Consider the following 24250-nt stretch of genomic DNA (forward strand, 5'->3'; position numbering starts at 1 on the left):
CACTTCAGCAACAGTGGAGGTGCAGCAGGCTCTGTCTGAACAGAAGGTATTCCTGGGGAGCAATGCCACCCTGCCTGAACTGTTACTGATTTCCCTCTGCTCATATATTTGAAATAACTTCTCTTAATCTCTGCTACTTTGGCCCGCAGAGCAAGGAGCTTCTGGCAAGAAATGGCGAATTTACTGGAGCCATGGCTATTTTGAGTGTGCTGTGGGTTGTTAGAATTTATTTTCAGGGAATGCAGGTCTCTCTTCAGAGATTACGGGAAGTGCAGTTCTCAGATGCTGTGTTCCAAATCTTTTGGAGGAAGGCCTTGGTCTGCAGAGGTCGTCTTCAATTAAATACTTTGATTTCATGAAAAGGTTTTTAAAGAATCGGTACTGTTTCCTTATGTCCTTCCGCAACTTCAGTATTTGCATCCTATTGTGTCCATAATTTGTCCCACTTTGCCTTTTTTGCATTCCTACCGAAAGAATGTTTTTTAATCCATCATTATTTATAAATCATTAGATGACAGAATAGAAGAAAAATAGTTCTTCTATATTCAGTGAAGCAATTAAAGATTCTATGTATTTATGGAACAAAGAAGAAATGCTGACAGAGGTGGTCTTTCATGAGAATATGCAGGAGCTCTCTGTGGGGTGCCAGTCTGCCAGCAAAACACGTGTAAAGCAATTTCAGGCCATGATGCAAAGCCCATCAAAGTCCATAGAATTCTTTCCCATTACTCCAGTGGACTCTGGATTGAACTTGCCTGTGATGGGAATGAATCTTTTTGAGGAGGCTGTTCCACAAACTAGCACAACTGCAGGGTGCCAAGACTAGAAATTGATTAGGGAACTGACATAAATTGGAACAAGTATGTCTCCACAAAGATCTGAAATAATTAATGCATGGCAATTAGATCAAAGACAGCCAGATCACATGGTACAGCTTTGTAAGAATGGATTTACCTGGAGTATGTTGCCAGAAACTTTTTATTTTTAAGAAAATTTCTGAGGAATTACAATGATTTGTGTGCTACCAAGTAATTCAGTAACTTTTTTGCTGCGATGGACAGGATCAATAAACACCCTTTTTTCATTTCATCACAATATTATGGGGTTAAGGCAGCCAAGAATTTTAACTGTTTCACAGGCTTAATTTCAGGCAGACTAAATTTCGTTAATTATGTAAAAACTTGAACATAGTGCTTCCTGCTAGCCTGGGCGGTGCTGAAGGCCAGCAGTCAGCTGCTGGGAAGCACTTTTCGTGGAGTTGGGCTGTGTGAATTGCGACTGAGTGCTTATTTTGTTTTATCGGTTTATTTTATTTGTCGCTCTGTGGAATACCTTTCTATTTTATATACCAACACTCTGACTGGAAAAGGTTAAGTCGATAATTCAGCAAGGTTATTATGTATGTACTTACGGTCACAGAGGTATTCCAAAAAAGCTAAAAATAACATTTTCAAAAACTCTGTAGTCGTCATGTATGTCTTTTGTATTAGAAAGCAAGTATGAAAACATTATAAAAGGTGTATTGTGTTCCTTAAGTGAGGAAAAGTACTTACACTTTGGTGTGCATTTTTTTTAGGGAACAAAACAGAGGCTTTAAAACCTGGAATAAAAACGGAGACTTCTGATCACCTCTATGCCATGAAACATACTTCAAACACTACTAAAAATTGCTCTTTATTAAAACAGTATACGGCTTCCTCCCCTTTTAAGGTGGATAGTTTACATCCTTATTCATCTTTAGCACATAAGCCTGGCATAACAGCAGTGACTAATATTCAACAAGATTTTTCAGTTCCCTACGGGTATTTTGAATGCAGTAGCAAGCAACCTCATGTGACACCTTATGTTAATTGTAAGAACTTTGATGTGTCTGTCAAAGATTATACTGGAATTTTGCTGAATGATAAGATGAATGGTGTGCCACCGATTCTTCCAGACGTCACTGCTCCAGGTCCCCCTGCCCATAAAGACCCCCTGCCCACTATACTTGAACGTCAGCCAGACAAACAGAATTGTCAGCTTCAGTTAGACAATTCTCCTTCTTCACAGATGATCAGCTCTTGTGATTTGTCAGTACCGCTAAGATCTCCAGCAAAGGATGTAGTCGGAAACGAAGCCGACTGTTCCCATGGATGCCCAATGGAAAAGGGCAGCTCCCTTCGAGAACAGATGTGTGATTTTGACTGTGTTGATGAAAAGCAAAACAGTGCACTGGGACAACCGACTGATTCTGAAGAAAAAGCTGAGGAACTGTGGTCAGACAGTGAGCACAATTTTTTGGATGATGACATTGGCGGGGTTGCTGTGGCACCTTCTCATGGTTCTATCTTAATTGAATGTGCGAGACGTGAACTCCATGCTACCACACCTATTAAAAAACCCAACCGCAATCATCCCACCAGAATATCTTTAGTTTTCTACCAACACAAAAATTTAAATGAGCCAAAACATGGTTTAGCCATGTGGGAAGCAAAGATGGCTGAGAGGGCGAAAGAGAAAGAAAAAGAAGCAGAAAGATTAGGAACAGAGAATACTGAACTAAACTCTAGCAGCAGGAAAACAAAGCAAACAAGTGAAAACAGAGATATTTTTTATGAAGACAATGAGTTCAACCAAATTCCATCACGCAGAGCATTAACAGTAACTAAGGATAACGTAATAACAGTATCTTCTTATGCCCTTACACGAGTTGCAGGGCCTTACAACCATTGGGCATAGGTTTTAGTATCAAATGCCTCCTCTTGGTGCAGTGTTACACAGTGTTTCTTTAAGGTGCTGTTAAAGAACAAGTCTCGTGTCGTTTACTATTTGCTCATCTCAACCATTTTAAGGCTGAGGTAAAAAAACGGGGGGGGGGAGGGGGTGTTCTTCTTAAACTGTGACTTTAACATTTGGTGGTGCTCAAGCACATTTTAAGCAAAAAAAAAAAAAGTTGTATAGTTTTAATACATTCTAAAAAAGATTTTGTTTAGGTTATTAACCTTGATTGAATCATTCAGTTTATTACCTGTAGGAATTTATATTTTGGTGCTTTAAATCAAGTCTGTTTACTACAAAAATCATTTATAGGGATTTTAACAGGTTCACAGTTTATGGCGTTAAATCAAGTTATACAGTAATAGCTCTACACAGCTCTTGGTGCTTAACCACATCAAACAGTTAAAAATAAATAAGCTGAATTATTACTTCATGGTGCCATTGCTTTAACAACTTCCAACCATTGCTATATAGTCCAAATTACAGATAAATCTTTTAGAAAACCAATGAAATTTTTTCTCGAGATTTGTCATTATGTATGAAATGAAGTTATCAGTAATGATGGCTGGAAGTTGTTTTTAAGCTGTAAATATATATTTTAAAAGCACTTTCTATTTTTAAAATTAACTTGAAATAGTATAGTATAAGGATCATATTGTCTATGGTTTGTGCATACTCTACAGAAGAAATAATTTTATTCTTGCTGTGTAGAGTTCCATATTGTTACAGCTGTAGTATGTATGCTAATAGCATATGTGATTGTTCTTAGACTTGCCCTTTTTCATGGAAGATTTTATGTTGCATATAAACAACAGTTATAAAGTACAGAAACATTTTTATTATATTCAAGAGAGTGTACAAACATGAAATTAGGAGACGTCCTGTCAATGTCTGTGTTGTTACTGGGAGTTAGGAATATTATTTGTTCTTTTTAAAGGCAGCATTTCTTACGATTTCTTTGAGCAATAAGTGCGTAAGTCTCATTCGTTTGGAGCATTATAAGTTAACATGACAACCAAATGTTCCTAATGCCTCAGGGGTAGGATTGTTTTGGGATTAAAAAAAAAAAATACCCCCTAGAGTTGCCTTATTCTATTCTGGAAAAAAAAACAAAAAACCCACATTTTTTTGGGAAAGTACAAAGGAAGTGTTGGAAAAGTATGAGATTTCTAATATTTAACAGCAAATTTTTCATTAAGAATAACCTATCTGTAATATTCACCAGCTTTCTAAGTTCAGTTTTTTTACAAAAATGTTTTGTAAATTTCTGAAGTTATTTATACATTTCATGGAGGAAGGGTTGTAGTCTTCCTTCCAAACATACAAAATCTGTGTTCTCAGATTCTGTTGAAAAAGTGACATATCATGGAACAAATATTTGCTAAACCAGAGGAAAGAGACACTCCCATTGCTTTTAAATACTGTAGCATCCCACCCTTCTTTCTGATTCTCCTCTCCTGTGTATTTCTTTTTTAAACTTATTTATTTAAACAAATTACCAAATGACAATGTTAGCGAAGGACTGACCTCATCCTGCAACTTCTTCCATGAGAACCGCTCTGCGTAGCCATACCTGCCCAGTCAGAGCCAGGAGGACCTCTCAAGCCAGGACTCCTCTTGTGACTGTGAGCTGCAGGATCAGGCCCCAGAGACGAAGCTGTACCTTAATTCTGCCTCGGAGTCCTCCCCGGCTGGGTAACCTGTAGGTATAACGAGGTCAGAGTTTTCCAGTGCGAAAATATACTAATAATATACTTGATAATATTATAATGTAGTGGTGCTGTAACAGAGGAATATGAAATATCTAGATCTGCTTTATTTAAAACCTAGACAAGGTGCTTTTTCCTTGAAACGTTGAACTCTAAGCGCTATATTTACAGTTTCGGTACGAAAAAGTACATAAATTGTATTTTTAACACATAGTGCCAGTTAGGACCTTGGTGCTACAAATACTTAAATGTGGCTGTAGATCAATGAGACTGTTCTCCTGTATAAATGTATACACGTGTAGTGTTTGCAGGAGCAAGGTCTGAAGTAGCAATCACTATGTAACAACCCTGGGTTCAATTCCACAGACTCCTGTCAAAAATAACAAAAATGTTGATGGCAGAGGATGGACGAATTGAACCCGTTCTTTGTATCTTACCTATTTTAAGTAAAATTTGTAAAAACCGGGTATGCTGCAAATTTTAGTTCAAAGCTTAATATTAGTTCAAATAGAGGATATGAAGGGATTGTAAATAATAAAACAAAACCAATATTATGCCATCATTTTGTACCAGCAGTTTTATGCTTATTGACTATGTAATATACGGTATACATCAAATCATTATGGTATTTTGTGTGCCTTAGATTTCCATTTTAAAACTTGTATATTTTTGGTGAGCTGAAGACTAGCAAGAATTCCAGCTGTCCATACAGTAAGTAGTACTGTACGTTCCCTAGCTGTTCCATTCATGTATTTGCTATCTGAAAACCCTTGTCCACCACGATCCATCATTTACAGAGAAGATTAGTGCGGATCACTTTAGTTTCTATAATACACACCGAAAAAATGATTTCTCATTTAGCACTCCCATATAAATAACAATTTTTCTACGCAAAGTAAGTTACAGAGCCATCTCTTTACCTTTTAAAATGTTCAGATCATTAAAGTGAATCATTTTTACTTGAATCTTCCCCTGTAAATGCCCATGTTTAACTTATGTATGATTGGAAACTTCACGATAAAAATTTCAATTGAAAAACCAGCAGTTTTCCTCAAAGAAGTGAGAAACTGAAAGGTGAATCTACCAGGATACCTCCAAACACAGCCCTTGGGAAGTCACTGCTCAAGTGACTGCACCAACAGACTTTCAGTAAGTCCAGGTCTACCTTTTTTGAAATGGCAATTTTAACAGAGAAAAGGTTATCTTCACAGAATAGTTAATGCTATTTACTGATGGGTGCTAAAACTCACAGTTACTACTTTATTAAGATTATTTACATGAGGAAAATGTATCATTTATACAATAAAATATCATTTGCGGTGCTCTTTCTTTGACTGTCTTATCACATAACTACTTTTTGAACATGTACCTACAGGTCGGTCAGCTGGCCGCTTTCATTTCCTGCTGTGGCACACAGCAGGTTGTGATCTGACAAGCTAATATTTTCTATTGCTGTACTGCGGTATAGAAAATGCAACTATTTACTGTTTTTACAACTGTGTGCTATTTATTGTAACATTTCAGAATATTTATCAGTCTTGTACACAACTTATGTTGTTTTGGGTAAGGTTATCGTTTCATATCAGTATTTGTCTCTTACAATTTGCAGCTCTGTGGGTCTATTGCTTTCCTTTGCAGCCTGCACCACCACTTGTAACTCGCTCTTACCCCTTAACAAAGTCCTTCCAGGATGGCCAAATCAGGAGCTGGATAAAAATTAAGGTAGCTGGTTAAGTCAGACCTGCATATTTTACTTGGTTTCCAACAGCTGGCACTGTGCTGTGGGTGAAAAACCAGAAAATGGATTCAGGTGTGGGCTGGTGGTGGGGCGTGTTTGTCTTATGATCCTTTTTCACAGTATGCTAGCAAAAACTGTCGTGATCCAACATGGGACACCTCTGGCTTCCCAGAAGAAATGTGTGTCATCCTTTTCTCCGCTGGGGCCAGTACCACCACTCTCCCTTTGCTCCAGAGGTGGAGTAGTGCTTTCTGCAGGAGTCGGTTCTGTTTGACTCCTTGAGTCCCTGTTGGAGTTACTGCACTCATGCCCAATTAAATCGTGAACTTTACTCATGCAGTTTCTCTGTGCTTACTGATTTGTAACATGCTATTGTATTACAGAAAATAGAATAAATTATTCCTATAAATATTTTAGCCACAAGATCCAGAAAGCTTTTTAAGAACTTACAAATACTTGTGGCTTTCTACCTGTAATGGCTGTATTCAGATTTACTTTGTTTCATAAAACAAAGTCCGTAGACTTTATAAGCTAACCTTTACTTAGGAATAACTGCTGTTAAAAGTCTTTTACCGATGTCAGTGCTTCTTTATACCTAGAACAGGAAATAACTAGTATCTTAAGCAACGTTTTATGTTAAGCATGGGTAAATGACAACTACTTTAGTACTTAAGATTACTTGTAACATACAACTGTTTGGGGCTTTTTAAAGACCTTTTTAATGTCATTGCAGTATTATGCTAAATTTGGTGGGTTAAATTTGGGTCTATTTATGTTGCTGCAGCCCCACTGACTGCAATGTGCTCATTCATCAAGCTTTCATGCAATTTTCATATGTAACTGATGGATATGGATAACAGTTGACCAAAGTCAGTGCTGACTCAAGACGCTTGTGGCCCTACCACAATTAACAGGTTTGGAAGGGCAAATGGAGAGAGATTTGGAGTAGATGTCGTACTTCTGGTTAAACAGAGAGGTTTTATTTTTTGTAGCATGAGAAGTGATTCAGGGTCTGTAGGGAGACATAATAACCTTCACCTCAAATTTCAGACAGGCAGGCAGGTCTTTTTCAGACCACCTTCAGGCTTATGCTTTTGATAGCTTTTTTGATTTTTCTTAATGTGATAGGTTGTTCAATGAGAGAGAGTTGTTGCAGAAGCATGCTAGTAAAACTGCATCTTGATGGTTTTGTATTTAAAACATACGGTCAGTCTTGCCCTCTCACATCCCATGAAATTTCTCTCATGTTGAAATTAGGTCTTCTTATCAAGCAGTCATCAGTTTTGTAATCCATTTATACGTATAGGAATTTTCTCCTTTTTTCTGTAGAAATCTGGTACTTTCTAGGTTAACAGGAGGAAATAACTGGGCCCTCAGATACACGGAAAACTAAATGGCATGTCCACTTTTGTATATGTTACCAGCACAGGCAGCACTGAGCAAACTCTCTTTCAGGTCTGTTGTGGTTGCTAAAATTCAGCTTAGGGTTTTTGTGACTCATCTACCATAAAATGGTGGTTTATTTCTTGACTGAAAGGTGTTTGCCCAACTGTGGCCTATGATGCTGTCTATGATCTGATCTTAAGTTAAACAATTAGAGATGAGAAGCAGTCCAATCACATTTGGAAATTCTGGCTTTCTTCTTAATTTTATCAGGTGTTGATCTGACCTTCAGGAGCAAGTGTTTAGGGAGTATCTTTCCATAAAATTAGACTGTAGAGAAAGTTGCCATTGATTATTGTGACACCATGGTACTGCCCTGCAGTGTCTGTTACAGCACTGTTTCGAAGCAGTAAGGGTGTGTTGCCATGTCACGCAGCTGTGGATAGATGTATGAATTCATCTTTCCACGGTTCCTCTGGAGACGGTAACCTCTCCTTTGTCCTCTGCCTGCATATACTGGTTTAAGGGAGAAAAAAAAAAAAGAGGAGGGAGAGAGCTTGTCACCCTTTAATCTGTGTAGATGAACAAGACAGCGAGCACTGCCATCACCACCAGTCTGCTGCTCCTTCTCATGACCAAACTATAGAATGTGGAAAGCTGATGGGGTGCACAGCATGAGTAAGTCGCAGCAGAACTGCAAAGGTACAGCTGGCTTTCGAGACAGACTTCTCTGTACAGATGTTGTAGTTGCCAGGGTACTTCTTTATATTGACACTTTTTTTGGTACATCTAACTTTAAATTCATATGCTTTTTTTTATTTAGTCTGTGACACGTTTATGTTCTCCTGTAATCTTAAAGAGTGGCCGGTGTGAAAAGTCCTGAGGATGTGGCTGCTTAGTGGAACAGTACAGAAACTGGCTTCAGTGTCTTCTGGAATTACCTGATGTTTAGTCAGTTTTCACAAGTTGTCTGCACGCAGCTCCAGTATGCTGCTGCAAAATTGTATTTACATAAAGGAAGGATTTTTATACTTGAGCTTTTCTTAAAGACCAGGGATTTCTAATAGTATCTAATCAGGCACCAGCTGACATATGGATCACTTCTTCTAAAGAGTGGTTGAAAATGTATTTTGTGTTTACTTTATTACTTCCCTATTAAAACTTCTTTGGCTGTTGTAGAGGAGTGAGCAAAACTTTTTAATACTGTCATTTACATACCTGACTAAATTATGAAGACTTAATTCTACATAATGCTGTGTTGTCTCGCTGAAGAATACCTAATTTGACTAATGTTGATGAGTAGGTAATGCTTACTACTGTATGGATGATGTCAAATACTACAGCCACTCTTCTCACTCCCTGGTCTCTTTATGGACCAGCTGTTGTGGCTAGTTATTTTCAGTCAGTGCTAGATCACACTATAACCTGCTGCTCAATGCTGCTTTAAATGCTTGTAGCTGCTCCTGAAGTTCTTCCTACTCCTCTGCAGATCTGCTTCAGTTCGGCATTAGCAGTATAGCTGCCAGCCTGCTTGTGAACTCCCCATGCACAACTGTTGCTGCTTTGTATGTAAATCAGCCTGTCTTCATCTCAGGAATATTGTAAGAGTCTGTTCTTCTGACTCTTCCAAAATCTGTTTCCTTCAGTCATCTTTTATTCTGTGTAGGACAGTTCTAGGCTTTGGGGTTTTTTTTACTGCATGTTCTCTCATAGGAAGCCTAGAATATTGCAGTTAGACTTTTTTTTTTTCATTCCAAAAAAGAGGAACAATTCATTATATGTCACAATCAGTGTTTTCTTACTGTTTAAGTCAAATAATCAATTTTCCAGTTAATTTTCACATTTCTTGATGTAGTTGTTGCCCTCTGTCCTTATAGCCGTAATTAGCCAAACAAAAGAGAATTTGCAAGACTAGAAAACTGCTTACCCCCTGCAAAGGAAAAACCATCCCTTCTCAGAATACAATATTTGCTTCTGTTGCTAGCACCTCTATGGAATGCCCTCTTTTCTTCTGAGTTAATCTACCAGCTCTGCTCAAATCTTGTCATAAGACAGATGCTGCAGAGACTGCACAATTACAAGAGCAGAAGTGTTTCTTTACATCTGGTTAGATCAGTCACAGTCCTTGTGAGAAACCCAAGTACTGTGTAAGTTAAATGCTTTAACCAACACAGGACTGCTTGGAAAAAAGATGTTCTTCCTCTGTAGCAGCAAGTGGAATTGATTGAGCTTGACCAGAAAATATTTAAGTAGTTCCTGTCTTTTATTAAAGGGTATAGGGGCGTCAGCATCAATGTTTTCCTCTTTCCAATATATAAAGACTTTAGGACTCTTTTTCAGTCCAGTTCCCCAGTTCATCATCCCAACATTGTTTGCAGTGTTTAACTGTACACATACTTGTAACTTCAGTTACAAGGTGCTTCTTGGTGCTGTATCCTTAATTCTTCCCACAACAGTATATTTTTCTCATCGTGTACTGATTATATATGTATTTTTTCCACACATACTTATATTAAGGTGCTGGAATCTTCCAACAGCATACTTACAGTGAATGCAAGACTGGGGTGCTAAATAATGTGATGTGAAGGTGACTTGCTCTGTTTGGTATGACCAATTAACAATGTTTGTTTTAACACTTTGCACACCTTACTACCTTTCCTCATAAGGTCAGAGGATGCAGGTGTAGACCTCAAAAAACCTACATACGTAAGGAGGACAGATTTGGCAGTTAATCTACAAAGCTACCAGTTAGAGCAGATGAACTGTATTCCAAAGAAGTGCTGTTGCAGTGGGCCAAGGGAAGTGCTAGTTTGATGTTCGGTATTGCAGTTGTTGCCACAAAACATTTTAATACTGTTGTGGAAAGTTTTGTGACCTGGTCAATATTTTACATGTATGTCTGTATTTTTAATATTGTAATGGAAAAGGGGTCTAGGGTTTGGGAGTCATCTTAAAATAAGAATGAAGGCCCTGATTCTCATTCATACTACTGTCCTTTGCATCACATTAAAAGGATAAAAGGGCCTTAAATGTTGTCCATTTAGCTTGCATCCTTCAGAGTATCCCGTTACACTGATAACGATAATTTTATGCAAAGGTCAGTAGTATAAATCAAAACCGTTACCAAATGACTGATTTGTACAATCATGTGAAATCAATTTAATATCATCCCCATTGTGCACATACTGGCCAGTAACATCCAGATTGTTCTTAGTTTAGAAATACAGGTTGAAAATAAACTGGCTTGGTTTTCATCAGGTTTTAAGTATACACTTATATTGGCTGTCCTTTTCCCAGCATTGGCTACAGACAGTGGTAAAAGATTTGTACCAATACGTAACAGCCTGGCCAGAAATCTCACAGAATTGTCAATAATACTATTTCTGAGCTTTGGTAGTTTTTCTTAAAATACTTGCTTCCCTTTTATCATAACTTGATCTTTTTTACTTGATTATACAAAATGGGGTTGTGACAATCTACTGAACTCCGTTCTTCTCTGACTTAAGACCCAACAGGGTGTGCGGTATTGTGTGGTGTTGTCACACTGTGGTGCGTTTTTAGACACAGAGCTAAAAGCCAGCATTTTCTGACTGCCCTAACTGTGGTGATACTCCACAGTGAAACCATTGGCACTGCCCTGTGTGCTTGAGTCACGCAGGGAGAGCTTCCCTCGGTGCCAGTGGAAGCTTTATGTAAGCATCGAGCCCTGCTACATTGTAGTTATGAAATGCAATGCAATGCAAACTTCTATTAAAAAAAAATTGAGGAAAAGAAAATGTATTTTCATTCTTAAATTTCTAAACTGCAGTGGTACTGCAGAGCCTAATGAGAACAGATTCCATGCTAACTTTGTGAATGTCAAGTCTAATCCATGCAACTCGAAAGGCAGCGTCTGAACTTCATGAATCTCTTGTCCTCAAAATGAAAAAATAACCGTAGGCAAGAAAAACAAATGTGATATCCCAGTACCACTATAAGAAAGCCAGGTCTAACTAATACAAACATTCAAACATTTCAGTCTTTAACAATTAATTATTCTACAATTATTTGTTCAGTTTGGAAGAGACGGCTCTTTATAATGTGACAATATCAAATATCACACCAGCTCATAAATACTGTTCAGAATTTGCTATCATAAAAACGTACATTAATATGTAAGGACACAGTGTACTGAAATGCTACAGCTAATGAATTCTCTCCTGCTTTGCAAAATCAAAAGATTAGTAGTACGCCAAAGCAAAAAAAAAAAAAAAAAAAAGTCAGCATTTTTTTCTTTCCTTCTCTCCTTTTCTCTCTTTCTTTTTCTTTATTTGGGATGCATTGATATTTATTTTTCAACTTTGAATTTGAGGGTTTGGATTATTTCCAGTTACCAACCTACTGTATTTAGACCGGGAACATAAAATTAACTTTTTTTAAACAAAAGATGATGTACAGGGAGGAAAAAATCAGAAAGAAAAAGCACTTCATTATGTCACAGTATTTACAGGAGAAAGTACAAAAATTACTTCTGTTCTCAAAAATCATTTGGGCCTGATTCTTTCCTAGTATAACAGCATAGCTTCATGAGGCTGGTGGAGCTGTGGAGAGTTACGCTAGCTGAGAAACTGAACCTTAAAATCTTCTTTGCAGACAAGGGAACCCTTACCAGCAGTACTTGAAGACTTGTGAGTTGTGACTGCATGTTACTTGAAAGATCTAATTAAGCTATGTTTTTTGGTGCAAGCAGTTGTTGTACATGATTTCATGTTTATGTAGCAAGATGCATTGAAATGTTGATACTAGTATTGAAACATACATGTAAAAATTGTTGTTGTGGAAATTGTCTGTTCTATTTTCCTTGTGTGTCTCATCTGTTTAGAACGTAAACTTTCTTTTTTTTTTTAATTGTCCTAACTGAATAAGGCTAAATGAATACTGTAATTGAAAATATATTTTAAATCTTGTCATGAGTTTTTAAAAAGACTATTACAAATTGTATCATTCCTGATTACACAGAACTTTGTGGGTGGTTTTAAATAAATTTTATACTTCTATTTTGCACTTAGTCGTCTAATTTTTCTTTCCTGCATTTTTCATGCATTTCTTCCAAAACACTTTGAGAAATAAAAGGAAGATGTTTTTCCCAATACAAACCAAAACAAAGTCATGCTGAAGTATGTAAAGACTAAAAATTTAGGCCAGAAGAGCCTGTAACGTACAACTTACAGCAACGTTAGTGCCCTGCGTCATAATACAGCATATAATGCTACATGTACGTCCCATTTAAAACCGTTACGTGGCTAGAAGTTTTAGACAAGGAATTTAAAAATTACTCATTCTAGAGCTAGAAGTAGACTAGTACTGCAGTGTTTCTGAGGGTGCTGAGAACCTAACAAAGATGTTCTGGCAATAGCAAGGAGTTAATTTTAATAAAAATACTAGTCTTCAGATTCTGTATGTTTACATCATTTACCCTATAGTTGGTAAAACATCTTGTTAAAGGAGGAGTAAAAAAATAATTGCTAATACAGGTATTTTCATTTTATGAGCCATTTTCCCTGCAGAAATTTTGCTCGTAACATTTTAATGTCAATAACGATTTTTACGTGTGGAAAAATACTTATGAATTAACTCAGCCCTACAGGACTACAGTGGGTTCACCCAAGTCAGCAGGATTTCTGCACTGGAAAGGGATGGGCATAAATCTGGTCTCTGTCATCATCTGCCTCTGCTTCATGCAGGACTGACCCATCCCAGGCAGAGCTGTACAGCAAGAGAAGCTGCCAGAAAATTCTGATAAAAAGGACAAACCAGTTTATGAACACGTCTACACAGCGTCTTTTTTCCTACCACTCTGTCTGGCAGAGCAATGGTATAGGAATAGTTTACTGTGGCTTTTAATTCCCATCCAGTGGAAACAGACCACGTTTCATTTGCTTCAAATCAGAGGGTATGGGGTTTTACTTCTCAAGACAAAACAGACCTCAGCACTAGTCTGCTTTACTGTGTGACATTTTAGTGCAGAACAACAGTACCAGGCAGAATTCCTGTTGTTTAGATCTGAAGAAAAGGAGCAATACAATTCTGAATGTTCCTGTTTGCTTCTTTACCTTCTCCAGTAAGTGCAGTAGAAGAAGCTGATGTTAGAATAATCTTCCAGATAACTGGAATCTCCTAGAGGGCTGAAAACCACTGCTGTCCTCAGGCTTCAGTAATTCCCTAGAAATAAACTACATTATGTGATATGGTGCATCTAGTTCCTGGGAGCTGGATGCTGTAATCCAACAGGAAGCCTTTACCCTCCTATGTAATCTGCTGCTCTTCTAGAGGACAGTCATTACTGGGGTTTTATAGCAACATCTCCCAGCTTGCCCCAGGCCTCCTCCAAACTGTACTATCAAATCTTTCAATAGAGCTATGCATCCCATGGTTTGATACTACAGTATGTAACCTATGGCACAGGTGTCTAAGAAGGCATGTGGATTCTGAATGGTGCTTAAAAAGACTTTTGAGCAGACCCAAGAACATCATTAGAGACATTAATGAGGAACGTTTTCCAGCTCCCTTTCACGTACTGCCATCCAACTGCATATTGCCTCCCCTGGCATTCCCACCAGGTAGTGTGTTCCCAGTCAGAGCTACACTTCTTCAAAGATGGAGCATATTACACACAGAGATTTTAGAACACAGCTTCACCTGTAGCTTGTGGGAACAAAACTAAACCAAATTTACCTACTCTGGCATCCCTGAATGGTTTCCAAATGTGAGTTTGTCTTGTAGAGTTCAACACCTGGAGGTGGCTTCAGTGCTTTCTCATATGTTGGATTTCTTATATAGACCACACAGGTAATAAATATTGATGTAACACAGTTGGTTGCTTTTACATTCTTAAGGTGTTACGGCCTTAAATTACAATACTTTGGTATTAACTGTTAACAATAAACTGCAGGAAAAACTTTTTTGCTAGTGCTACAGTTAGTTTCCTGCAGTACTCTAATACCACAGAACAGCAGGGCTTGCTCTTGAATGCTACTAATGCTGATTCCTGTTGTTAAATATTATAATATTAGTTTACATCTTCAAAAGGGTTATTCATCAGAATATTGGACCTTGGGTGAATTTTCTACATCAGAATGAGCATCATATTCAAATGTAATTTAAACACCTGCAAGCTAGTGCTTCAGTTAGTAGTGTTTTGGTTCAAGAAATGGCCTAGATAGTGTGCAATAAAACAATTACTAGCAGTACCCATCTGTGTTTTTAATCGAAGACACACTAGAGAAATATTTTTTAAATGTGGAAATTTAAACCCACCTGTTTCAATAACCATTGGCTGGAGTACAACTCTTAAGACGGGCTTCTAATTCCCTGTCCAGTCTGCTTACTTCTGGATACTCTTCCTTTTATGATACACATCACTTATACAAAATTCTTGGCAGTTGATTTCTTGAAAATGTCAAACTCTTTTTACACGGGGCCAAAAATTACTTAAAATCCCCACTATACCATGTGTACATCTCCATTCATTCATAACGGGGTAACTCTCTTCTGCTGTTGGATTCTGAAGTAGTCCTGAATTGCTGCCAGAGGCATCATGACTTAGCCTTATTTTTCAACTCAGAACAGTAAAACTTTTGCCTTCTGTGGTGTAAGAAGTCAGCAGTTCAGTTTCTTGTGACTGCTTTGTTTTACATGTAGATTTCTGTTTCTGCACAGTGATGATCCAGCTCCCTTCACTTCAGGAATCCCCTCAGGGAAATGAACTACCAATCCTGTGCTTCATCAAGCAAATACCTCTGTGGTAGACCCTATCTCACTGCCACAACAGCAGAAAGCCTTGTCAGGATTCATCTGGGTTACAGCTGCTACAAATTTTAAGGGTGAAATTCGTTGGGCTGTTGCAAATTATCTTGTTCTGTGATGACTGTAAGAAGCTGTAAGTGCCTAGGTGTGACACTGCTTAGCAACCCTCCTCAGGCTGTAGCTCTTGTGAGATCTGACAAGCTTAGTCCAAAAGAGAAAAAACCGCTTTACTGTAGAGTGCTCACCAGCAAGCCTTTCAAGTGCCAGAGGCTCTGGATCACCCCACACACTACAGGCAAGTATTCCCTTTATACGTAATATCTACTGCATTTGAGCAAAGCAGAGTAGAAATTAAAGCTTTAGTCATTCTCCTTTGCTGTCTCCCACTGAAGGAGACATTACTTGGGGCTGTCATTGCACGTAGAAGTTCTCTAGATGTTCCCGGCTCCTGCAAATCACACCCCATGTGTTCCACAGCAAGTTAAATCTCTGAATCTCTATGCTCAGCTGTACTGGTCTGGGAATTATGCCTGTCCATCCTTCAGATCAGAGGCTGGTGCTCTGCTATGAGAAGAAGCTAAATACTGCAGGCAGCAGTGGAAGGGAAACAAGTTTTCAGCTCTCAGATCTGCTTTTCAGGCAACAGAGCTAAGATTGTAAAGGTGGTCAGGATTTTTCTTCTAATTGCTCTTTGTTATTGCCTGCCTATAGAAGCGCATTAACTCAGTCTTTCACATAGCTTGATTACCCCAAGATTATAAGGAGATAGATGAGAAATGCTTTCTCATATACACAATCAAATCTGATACACCTAGAAAAACAGGGCCTTCCTAAAGGCACTAAGGACTTTCCTAAAGCACTCTAATATAAGTCAGATTGGGTAAGAAGAAAGGAATCCTTAAAACCTATGCCTTCGTGCAGGGCAGCTATTCCTGTGCTCCCTGATCAACATGAATTATGCCTCTTTTTTTCTTCCATGAGTCAAATATGATAGCTTTCCCTAGCCCCAGACAGGAAGCCTCCACATTAAACTAATACCATAATATTTTCTCCTTCAACCAACATTAGAGACAAGACTTAGGTAAGTACTTCTGATTTAAAATTAAATGTTTAAGTAAAACAAAAATTCATAAACTTTGAAACCAAATCTGTCTGATTTTAGTTAAGAATTACCTTACTCTTAAAAGATGGTTAGTTTCCAAAAAATTTCTCCCTTTGGCAAGAAATAAGTTTCTCTGAATTTTCAGCATTAACTATGATAATCCAAAACAATTTTCAAAAGGGCTTCCTTCTAATACACCTTTTTAATTATAAAAATGTGTTTTTTCGAATTTTGAAGTGTCAAACGGGACAATTCAGAAGACAAAATATTTCACACTTGGTTAGGAAAAAATGTTTAGTTGCTTATATAAAATTACTGTGCCCAAGCAGCAGTTCAACTGAATGAAAGCAAAGCTTTCATGGGATTGGCAGAAGAATAGCTGTAAACAACACAGACCCTGCAGGCCCCTGCACAGGGATCCAAGCTCTGAACTGAAATAGAAATGTATTCAGTAGAGTCCTCACTAGTGGTAAGTTGCCCCATTACCAGGGCACCAAGACGCTATTTAGGTTACATTTCATCTTGGCACCAGTGACAATCTGTTCACTCTTCTATTTACCTCAGAATATCCTCTAAGTGTTATTAGCAGAAATTTGCTAAGAGCTTCCTTGTGTTATTTTTACAGATATATGCCTCTCTCTTGAATCTAGTCTGTGTTCCAAAATCTTTAGCTGAAGATCGTTATGTATCACTTAAGCTGCTTTCCCCCCGACCCCAATGTAACCACAGAGGCTACGGAAGGATTTATGCCATAACTGCAGCCAACAACTACAGTTCAGGTAACAGCAAGACCACATTTAATAGCATGCATCTCCTCTGCACTGCCACTACCTGCACTACAGCAGCCCTGTAAGAAAAGACTTTCATCACTTCCATCATAAGAGCCTTCTCCTTTCCAGTCCAGCTGTCACTGTGGGCAGCACTGTCCTATTAACAGACTAATTTTTCTACATGATTTTTAAACTAATGTCAAATATTTTTCTAAAAATGGTAGTTTCTCTAAATATTTTAATTTGTTCAAAATTAACTTCAACTTTGGGCATGGCTATATTAGGGTGGATGTTGCTTCAGTTTTCTGTTAGAACCTCTTTGGAACTGAGCCAGCCTTGTTATATATACATCCCTTGTCATATCCCCTTTAGCCATCACACTGACAATCAAAAACCTTTTTGTGAAATATATTGGGATGTGCTTCCAAATTGTATCATACATGACGCAGCTGTGGTGTATATTAATTGTATCACACACAATGCAGCTGTGGAGTATGAGAAATGTGTTCTACCTTTAAATCATTCTGTAAACCCTTGAAGACCTTTACAGCTTAGATAAGAGTTAATTCTTGGTACTTTTGATGGAGTTCACTGGGGTTCCTCTGTGAAAGTATGCCTTAGCCCCTCTGCACTACCATCTTCAGCACCAGGAGTAGTGCCAGATACTCAACTTAAGGCTAAAGTACAGCTATGAACACCTACCAACCTTAATAAAGAGGGGTTTTTTTTTTGCCTGGGAAAGCATTCATTCCATTCATTTCTAAATTCAGTGCAAATAAACATTGTACTACTTACTGGGATCACAGTGGGATTAAATGCTGTATTCTATCTGTATAAACTGCAGCAAAATGCAGAAACCCTTATTCTCGAGTTACGAGATGTGAGTGGCATGAATGAGAGGTAGTAAAATGAGCTGTATCAAGACCAATCCCTTAATAATCTCACTGAGTCAAACCTCTGCATGTAATCCCAGTGCAAACAGCTGTGCAATGCTCTGTAAAATATTCTAGGACTCAGCCCTCTACAACATAGGGTCAAACTTGAATTTAGGAAGGACCAACCTCCTGTCAAATACACCTAACTACTTCCTTAAACTTAAATTACAAATACAAGAGCATCCAATCTCACAAACATACACAACAGAGTAGAGATGCAACAGAAATTCAGTATTTAGGGGATGTACAGACTTTACTGCCCTTTCTCTGTACTGTAAGACTGCAATTTTTTAACTCGGGACAGTAAATGTTTGTAGATTTTAATCAGAACAAGCCATTCACTAGAAGTCCTTACATGAAAATTCTAGAAATGGGACCTTTTTCAGACTAGGGTCTCCAACTCCTTTTGCAACATCAATAAATGCTAACAACTTTCATGAAGAGGCAAGACTCTTCTCTGAGCTCTCTGAAAGCATGATCTTTATTTATTTGACTGAATCACTACCAATTCCCTTACCTAACTTCACCAGTTCATATATTGCACGTGATGTTTATGTACCACAGAACACCCCAGATTGGAGGGGACCTCAAAAGATCATCTGGTCCAGATCCCTCTGCAGAGCCTGCCTGGCCTCAGGCAGATCAACACTCCCCCCCAGCTTGGTGACATCTGCAAACTTACTGAGGGTGCCCTCAATCCCCTTGTCCGGATCATCAATAAAGTTACCAAACAGGACTTGTTTCACTTTATTTCAAAAACAGGACTTCTACTTTTCCAAGGCTGTAAGGTAGAACATATTTCTAAAGGCAACAACAAATGTGATTTTCAGCTGATATGCAGTCGTTCCTTTTAAGATTGCAAAACCCCTGCAGCAAACACTTTTGCTTCATGGTTAAGTTCATGATACAGTTCGTGTTACAAGACACCTTAGAAGCACTCTGAAGACAGTAAAGACTTGTTTAAGTACAAATGTGATTATTTTTCTGCTTCTCTGACATCTTGGAGATCTGAAGTTGGAATAATTAGTCAGGTTCACTAAGGACAAATGTGTTTGTATCTCTGAAATGAGTTACAGTATTTTAGTTTTTTTCCTTCTCAGCTGAAGGCGAGATACTGCACCAACCAACAAATATAATGTGGTAAATGTTGATATAGATCAACATCACTGCAGGTCCAAAATTCATACTATATGCAGAAACAGTACGATATCATATTCCTTGAGCTAATGGAGAAACTCCTCTATCTCAATGCAAACCATACGCAGCTTTTTAAACACCCAGCATGCTCATCAGTGACCTGTGATACCCACTTCTCAATCTGTACTCCACCTACACCCAATATGAAGATCAGCATGCTTCTACTTGCTACTTCAGTGTTTATGCTTTTGGTATATTAGCTGTTGCTTCTAGAGTGCTAAATCAGTAATGCTGGGTGCTGTTGTAGTCGAAAATGTATTTATCTCTATGATTAAGTGGTGTACAAGGAGGTGTTGTTTCTGAGAGCTCTTTCAGTCACAGATGCTGAAAAAACAAATCAGAAAGCTGTCAGTTTTAAACTTTTTTAAATAACAGTATCTCATCAAGTACCAGATGAGCCTATATTCAAAGGGGATATATACATGTTTTTATTCCAGAAAAACTCTGGTTAGTAAAGAGCACTGAACTCCACTGTGGAAAGTGCCACAGATGAACCTCGTGGCTCTCCTGAGCAAAGGTAGGCAGCTGAGTACTAAAGGCCAGAGATCCAAAGCATTAACTATGTGCACTATGAGATTTTACTACTGTGTAGCATTTCCTGATACCAAAGGTCTTTTGTGGATTTTTTTCATTCATCTTTATTAAACGTACTGACTGTGCCAAAATACTTATGTTCTTTGACTATAAGCTCTAAGAGTTATAATTTCTCTCCACACATACCAGTACCTCCCAGCTTAAATTCTTAACTCCCATAAACACCAAGACGGCTGGAAGCAGCATACCCTTTACGTTTTTTGCCTTCTAATTTGTATCTTTTTCTCAATTTGCCTGATTAAGGTAACTTGTAGAAATCTTGTAGCTTTTGGACTTCTGCCCCTTCACCAATTTTGGATTAAATTGTCCAACGTACCTGAAAGACACTTAAGAGCACCTACTTTTAAAAGTCTAGAAGTGCTCACATTTTTTCACTGTGATTTCCATTGTAACTGCTCATCACAACAACATGGTTTACCTTGAGAAGAGGATACAAAGACCTAAAGAATGCAAAAGTCATCAGTGTACTATACACAACAGCAGCAAAATGTGCCAGCTAATGGTACCAATATGTATGTGGAAAGGAGAAAGTACACGAAATAATATTCTACGTGAGGTACAGGAAATCAGGCCTGTGGTTTCCCATGAGGTTCTAAGACTTTGAGAGCATTGCTAAAAATTATGCATCTTAGGATAAAATGGCCTTGGGCCAAAAGACCCAGGAATAGAGCTACTTCATCAAAGTATGACATTTGCCAACAATTTCTCCTTTAATTTGTAGTGTGGGAGAGAGCCCCGTTACCTTATTAGTCTCAAATCTTATTTCCAGGTTAAAGAGCACAGATTCTGCTTCAGTCAACTGACTGAGCTGGATAGAGGTACACCAGGAAGAGAAGTGCATAGGGCGTAAAATGTGTAGCCTAAATTTAAAGCATGAAAATTAAGACATATGCTCATCAATGTCAAACATCTAAACCCTGTAATTTGCAATATACATCAAAGAGCTAAGGCAGATCAGCTTTTGTTTATTATTGAGTACCAAATGCTGACAGAAAATCACCTTCACCGGTGGTCTCTTGTTTCTTTCTCTAACTGCCCCCCTACAACAGAATCCAGCCCACTGCAGATGAGTTTAATGTTGCTGCTCTCAAGATTTTATTCCATCGCTTTGTTTTTAATGACAACAAATAAAACACTCCAAAGTCCCATTTTCATTTACAAAGTGTGTCTTGTTGACTTTGTTTTCAAATGTTAAGGAAGAGCCCATATGCATATTTAACCTGGAGCAAATTTGTGTAAAAAACTATTTAAGGGATGGAAGGGCTCAATTATAACATCATCAAAAGCGGGATCCGAAATTACTGTTGCACATGAACTACTGAACTACTTACTGCAATGATTCCTGGCTGCAATTTCTGTTTCAAAGCATCTTAAGTGCTTTGATGAGTCCCTCTGGCGAGTCTGCTCTCCCTTCACCTCAGATGATCCTGTTACTCCCCCCACATAACAGCCTGAACGCTTGTGCGCATAATGTCAGCTCTCAGGGGCTCACGCGTGGCTCTGCTTCGGGCCGAGGGCTGCCTATTTCGTACGGCAGCAGAGCACCCATTAGGTACCCTGAGAAGTGTCTCCGCAGCCGCCTAGACAGATGCCACCCGGCAGTCGCTTGTAGGGCGGGGGGAAGGCCGAGCGGCGCGCCTACGGCGGCCAGAGGGGACCAAAGGGGGACCCCGCCGCGGCCACAACAGCTAGGCCCCGCTGCAAGATGGCGGCCCGACCGCCCCGCCCTGCGTCCGCCTGTCTCGGCCAAGATGGCGCCGGGGCCCCTCCCCTCGCCTAACGGCCTCTCCGCACGCGGCAGGCCGGGCGCGCGCCCAACTGCCAGCCGGCCCCGCCCCGCGCCTGCGCGCTCGGGCCGGCCGGCGCCGTGCGGTGGCGGCGCGGGACGTAAGCAGTGTGCGCCGCGGCCTGCCGCCCTGCGCGGGGGTGGGCGCGCCTGCGCACTGGGGGCGCGCTCGGTGCGGGAGGCTCCGAGGGGCTGGCGATGGCTCCGGCGAGGCGCCGCTCAGGTACCGGCGGCGGCAGCACAAGGCTCCCGGGCGGGGCGCGGAGGGCCCGGCCGCTTCCCCGGGGCAGGTCCCGGTGGCGCTTGGGGTGGGGGGGGAGCGCGGCGGACGCGGGCCCGCGCTCAGGCCCGCATTGTTGGCCGGGGGCGGCGGGAAGAGGAGGAGGAGGAGGAGGAGGAGGGGCGGGCGACGGCGGCGGCCTCGGCGCGGCGGGGGGTGGGGAGGCGCCTGCTTCCCGCCCGCCCGTGCCGCCGCCGGGCCGGCCTGCCCCGGGCCTCGCTGCCGTGCCGTGCCCCAGCTGCTGGGCGGCGCGGCCCGGTTAGCGGCGGGTATCTCGGATTGTGCGCGCAAAGAAAAAAAACCCAACAACTAATTAAAAAAGGGGTGTGTGTGTGCAGGGCCGGCGGTGCTGGGGGTCAGAGCGGTGTCCAGGAGCGGTGGCTGCGGAGCGGGCGGCGGGCGGGGGCTGAGCCGGGGCCGGCGGCGTGCGGGGCCCCAAGCAGCAGCGCTCGCCAGCGGCGGCGTGGCCGCGGCCTCGGGAAGGAGCAACAATGAAAGGCAAAAGCTCTTCGTCCCGCAGAGCCGCCTTCCCCTTAGCCTGCCTTGGGACCTGGAAGAAATTCCGGAGTTCGATCAGCGCGACCCCATTGTTAGGAAGGGGGGGGGAGCTGGTGCCTTTAGGAAAACACATTAACTTGTCCTGCAACTTTCTGTGTTTCCCGCTTGGGATGCGTGTTGCCCACCAGGTTTAGCAGCGTAAAGATAATCCTTCAATACTTACTTTTTTTTTTTTTTAACCCAGAATTAAAATAGTCTAATGGTATATCTTTCAAAGATTGTAGCTGCGCTTTATTTTAATAGATTGCAGTTATAGAAGATAGACACCCAGGAGATTTTGCCTTTCGCCATGGCTCAGTTTGGAGGACAGAAGAATCCCCCTTGGGCTACTCAGTTTACAGCCACTGCAGTATCTCAGCCAGGTCAGTTTACATATCACTTGATGTTTGAACCCTGACATCTAGTAGATTTGGAGATTCCATAGTTGGGTATGTAGTTAAGAGTGGCACCATACTAACTTACTTAAATTCTGTTTAAATGGTTTAAATTAGGAGTTTTTCACACAACAGAGACATTAAACATCATTGCCTAATACTAGCTGTTGGGTTGTGGGGTTTGTGTTTTGTTTTACTTGGTTTTGTTGGGGTTTTTTTTAGGGGCAATAAGTAAAACCCCAGGTGAATTTTTATTGATTCTCTTGGTCAGTAAACAACATATCAAGTTACTCCTATCCAAAGATGTGCAAATCAAATTACCTTTTATCAAATTGTGTTGCTCTGGATTAAATAATAACAGCACTAGTAAGGCATTACAGATTTTTTAAATGCTGCCTGAGTTTCTTTCCCAGGGCAGCCTGAATCAATGTTTACAAAGTATTTTGTCCGTATTAATATATTGGACATACTTCACATAATGCACAGGTCTCTGGAATTTGTTGCTTGGGTGGAGAGGGGGTATATATGTATTTTTTTAATGCCAAGTTAGAACTCAAGGATCCCTATAACCAAAGCCCTCATAATGATAGAGGGTTTCCTTTGATTTAGATAAGAAGCCTTTAATTTCAGGCTTGTGTATTTGAAAACCTAGCTGGCTAGATTTTCATGTTCCACATTGGTTTATAGCATAAAAGATTTGAGCCAAGAATGTGAAGCTTCCTGCACGGTGAATCTTGGTGCTTGCATTTCGGGTTCTGGGATGCCTTTTTTCTCTCCTTGAATACAAAGTGTTTCCTAAATATTCTAGTTTCATTGTCTGATGTGAAAAGGCTTCAATAAAGCTGTGGTACTTTGAGAATTCAGGATGTCAGAAGGTGAGCACAGGCAGTAACCTTGTTGAAGAAATGTCTTTCCAAAGAGTTGTATGTTTTTTGCAGTTGTCCTTCGCATCTTGTTCTAGTTTGTTTTGAAGTTGAATGTCATACTGCCTTTGTCAGTGCTTTTATGTCTGGGAGTTTAGCAAAAGTTAGGAATGTCTGCCATTCTTCGGAGGTGTGTGTCTGAGGCAGGGAAGAGAACAGATCTTTCTTCTGACTCAGTTTTCTTTCCCAAAATTACTCCTCCATCTCCAGTTTTTCCTTTGGGTGCTGGTCCAATCTGAGTGTATCTTCAGGGAACTGCCACACCACCTGCCACGTGTTTCACAGTACTCTGTCGCGGTGTGCCTTTTCCTTTTCCTCCATGCCCATTCAGTCCCACTTTCTAGCTGAACTGTTGCTGT

At 40.0% G+C, this 24250-nt stretch overlaps 2 protein-coding genes across 11 annotated transcripts in view; both read left to right on the forward strand.

The window, feature by feature from the left end:
* The window catches only part of TET1 (tet methylcytosine dioxygenase 1), an 80350-nt gene extending 67727 nt beyond the window's left edge, over nt 1–12623 (forward strand). For 4 of the 6 annotated variants that reach the window (XM_037401021.1, XM_037401024.1, XM_037401027.1 and 1 more), the window contains one exon: nt 1577–12623. In XM_037401021.1, the coding sequence (XP_037256918.1) occupies nt 1577–2718 (1142 nt within the window). In that variant the 3' untranslated portion in view covers nt 2719–12623. The remainder of the gene's footprint in view (nt 1–1576) is intronic. The other 2 variants (XM_037401023.1, XM_037401025.1) reach the window with 2 other exon arrangements.
* Nucleotides 12624–21876: 9253 nt separating this feature from the next.
* Nucleotides 21877–24250, forward strand: part of CCAR1 (cell division cycle and apoptosis regulator 1) — a 28793-nt gene continuing 26419 nt past the window's right edge. For 4 of the 5 annotated variants that reach the window (XM_037399210.1, XM_037399213.1, XM_037399211.1 and 1 more), the window contains exons 1-2: nt 21882–21979; nt 22838–22956. In XM_037399210.1, the coding sequence (XP_037255107.1) occupies nt 22884–22956 (73 nt within the window). In that variant the 5' untranslated portion in view covers nt 21882–21979; nt 22838–22883. Of the gene's footprint in view, nt 21980–22837; nt 22957–24250 lie in introns of all 5 variants that reach the window. The other variant, XM_037399214.1, reaches the window with a different exon arrangement.

The sequence above is a fragment of the Falco rusticolus genome, chromosome 9 (genome assembly GCF_015220075.1).
Source record: "Falco rusticolus isolate bFalRus1 chromosome 9, bFalRus1.pri, whole genome shotgun sequence".
In the NCBI taxonomy this organism is placed as follows: Eukaryota; Metazoa; Chordata; class Aves; order Falconiformes; family Falconidae; genus Falco; species Falco rusticolus.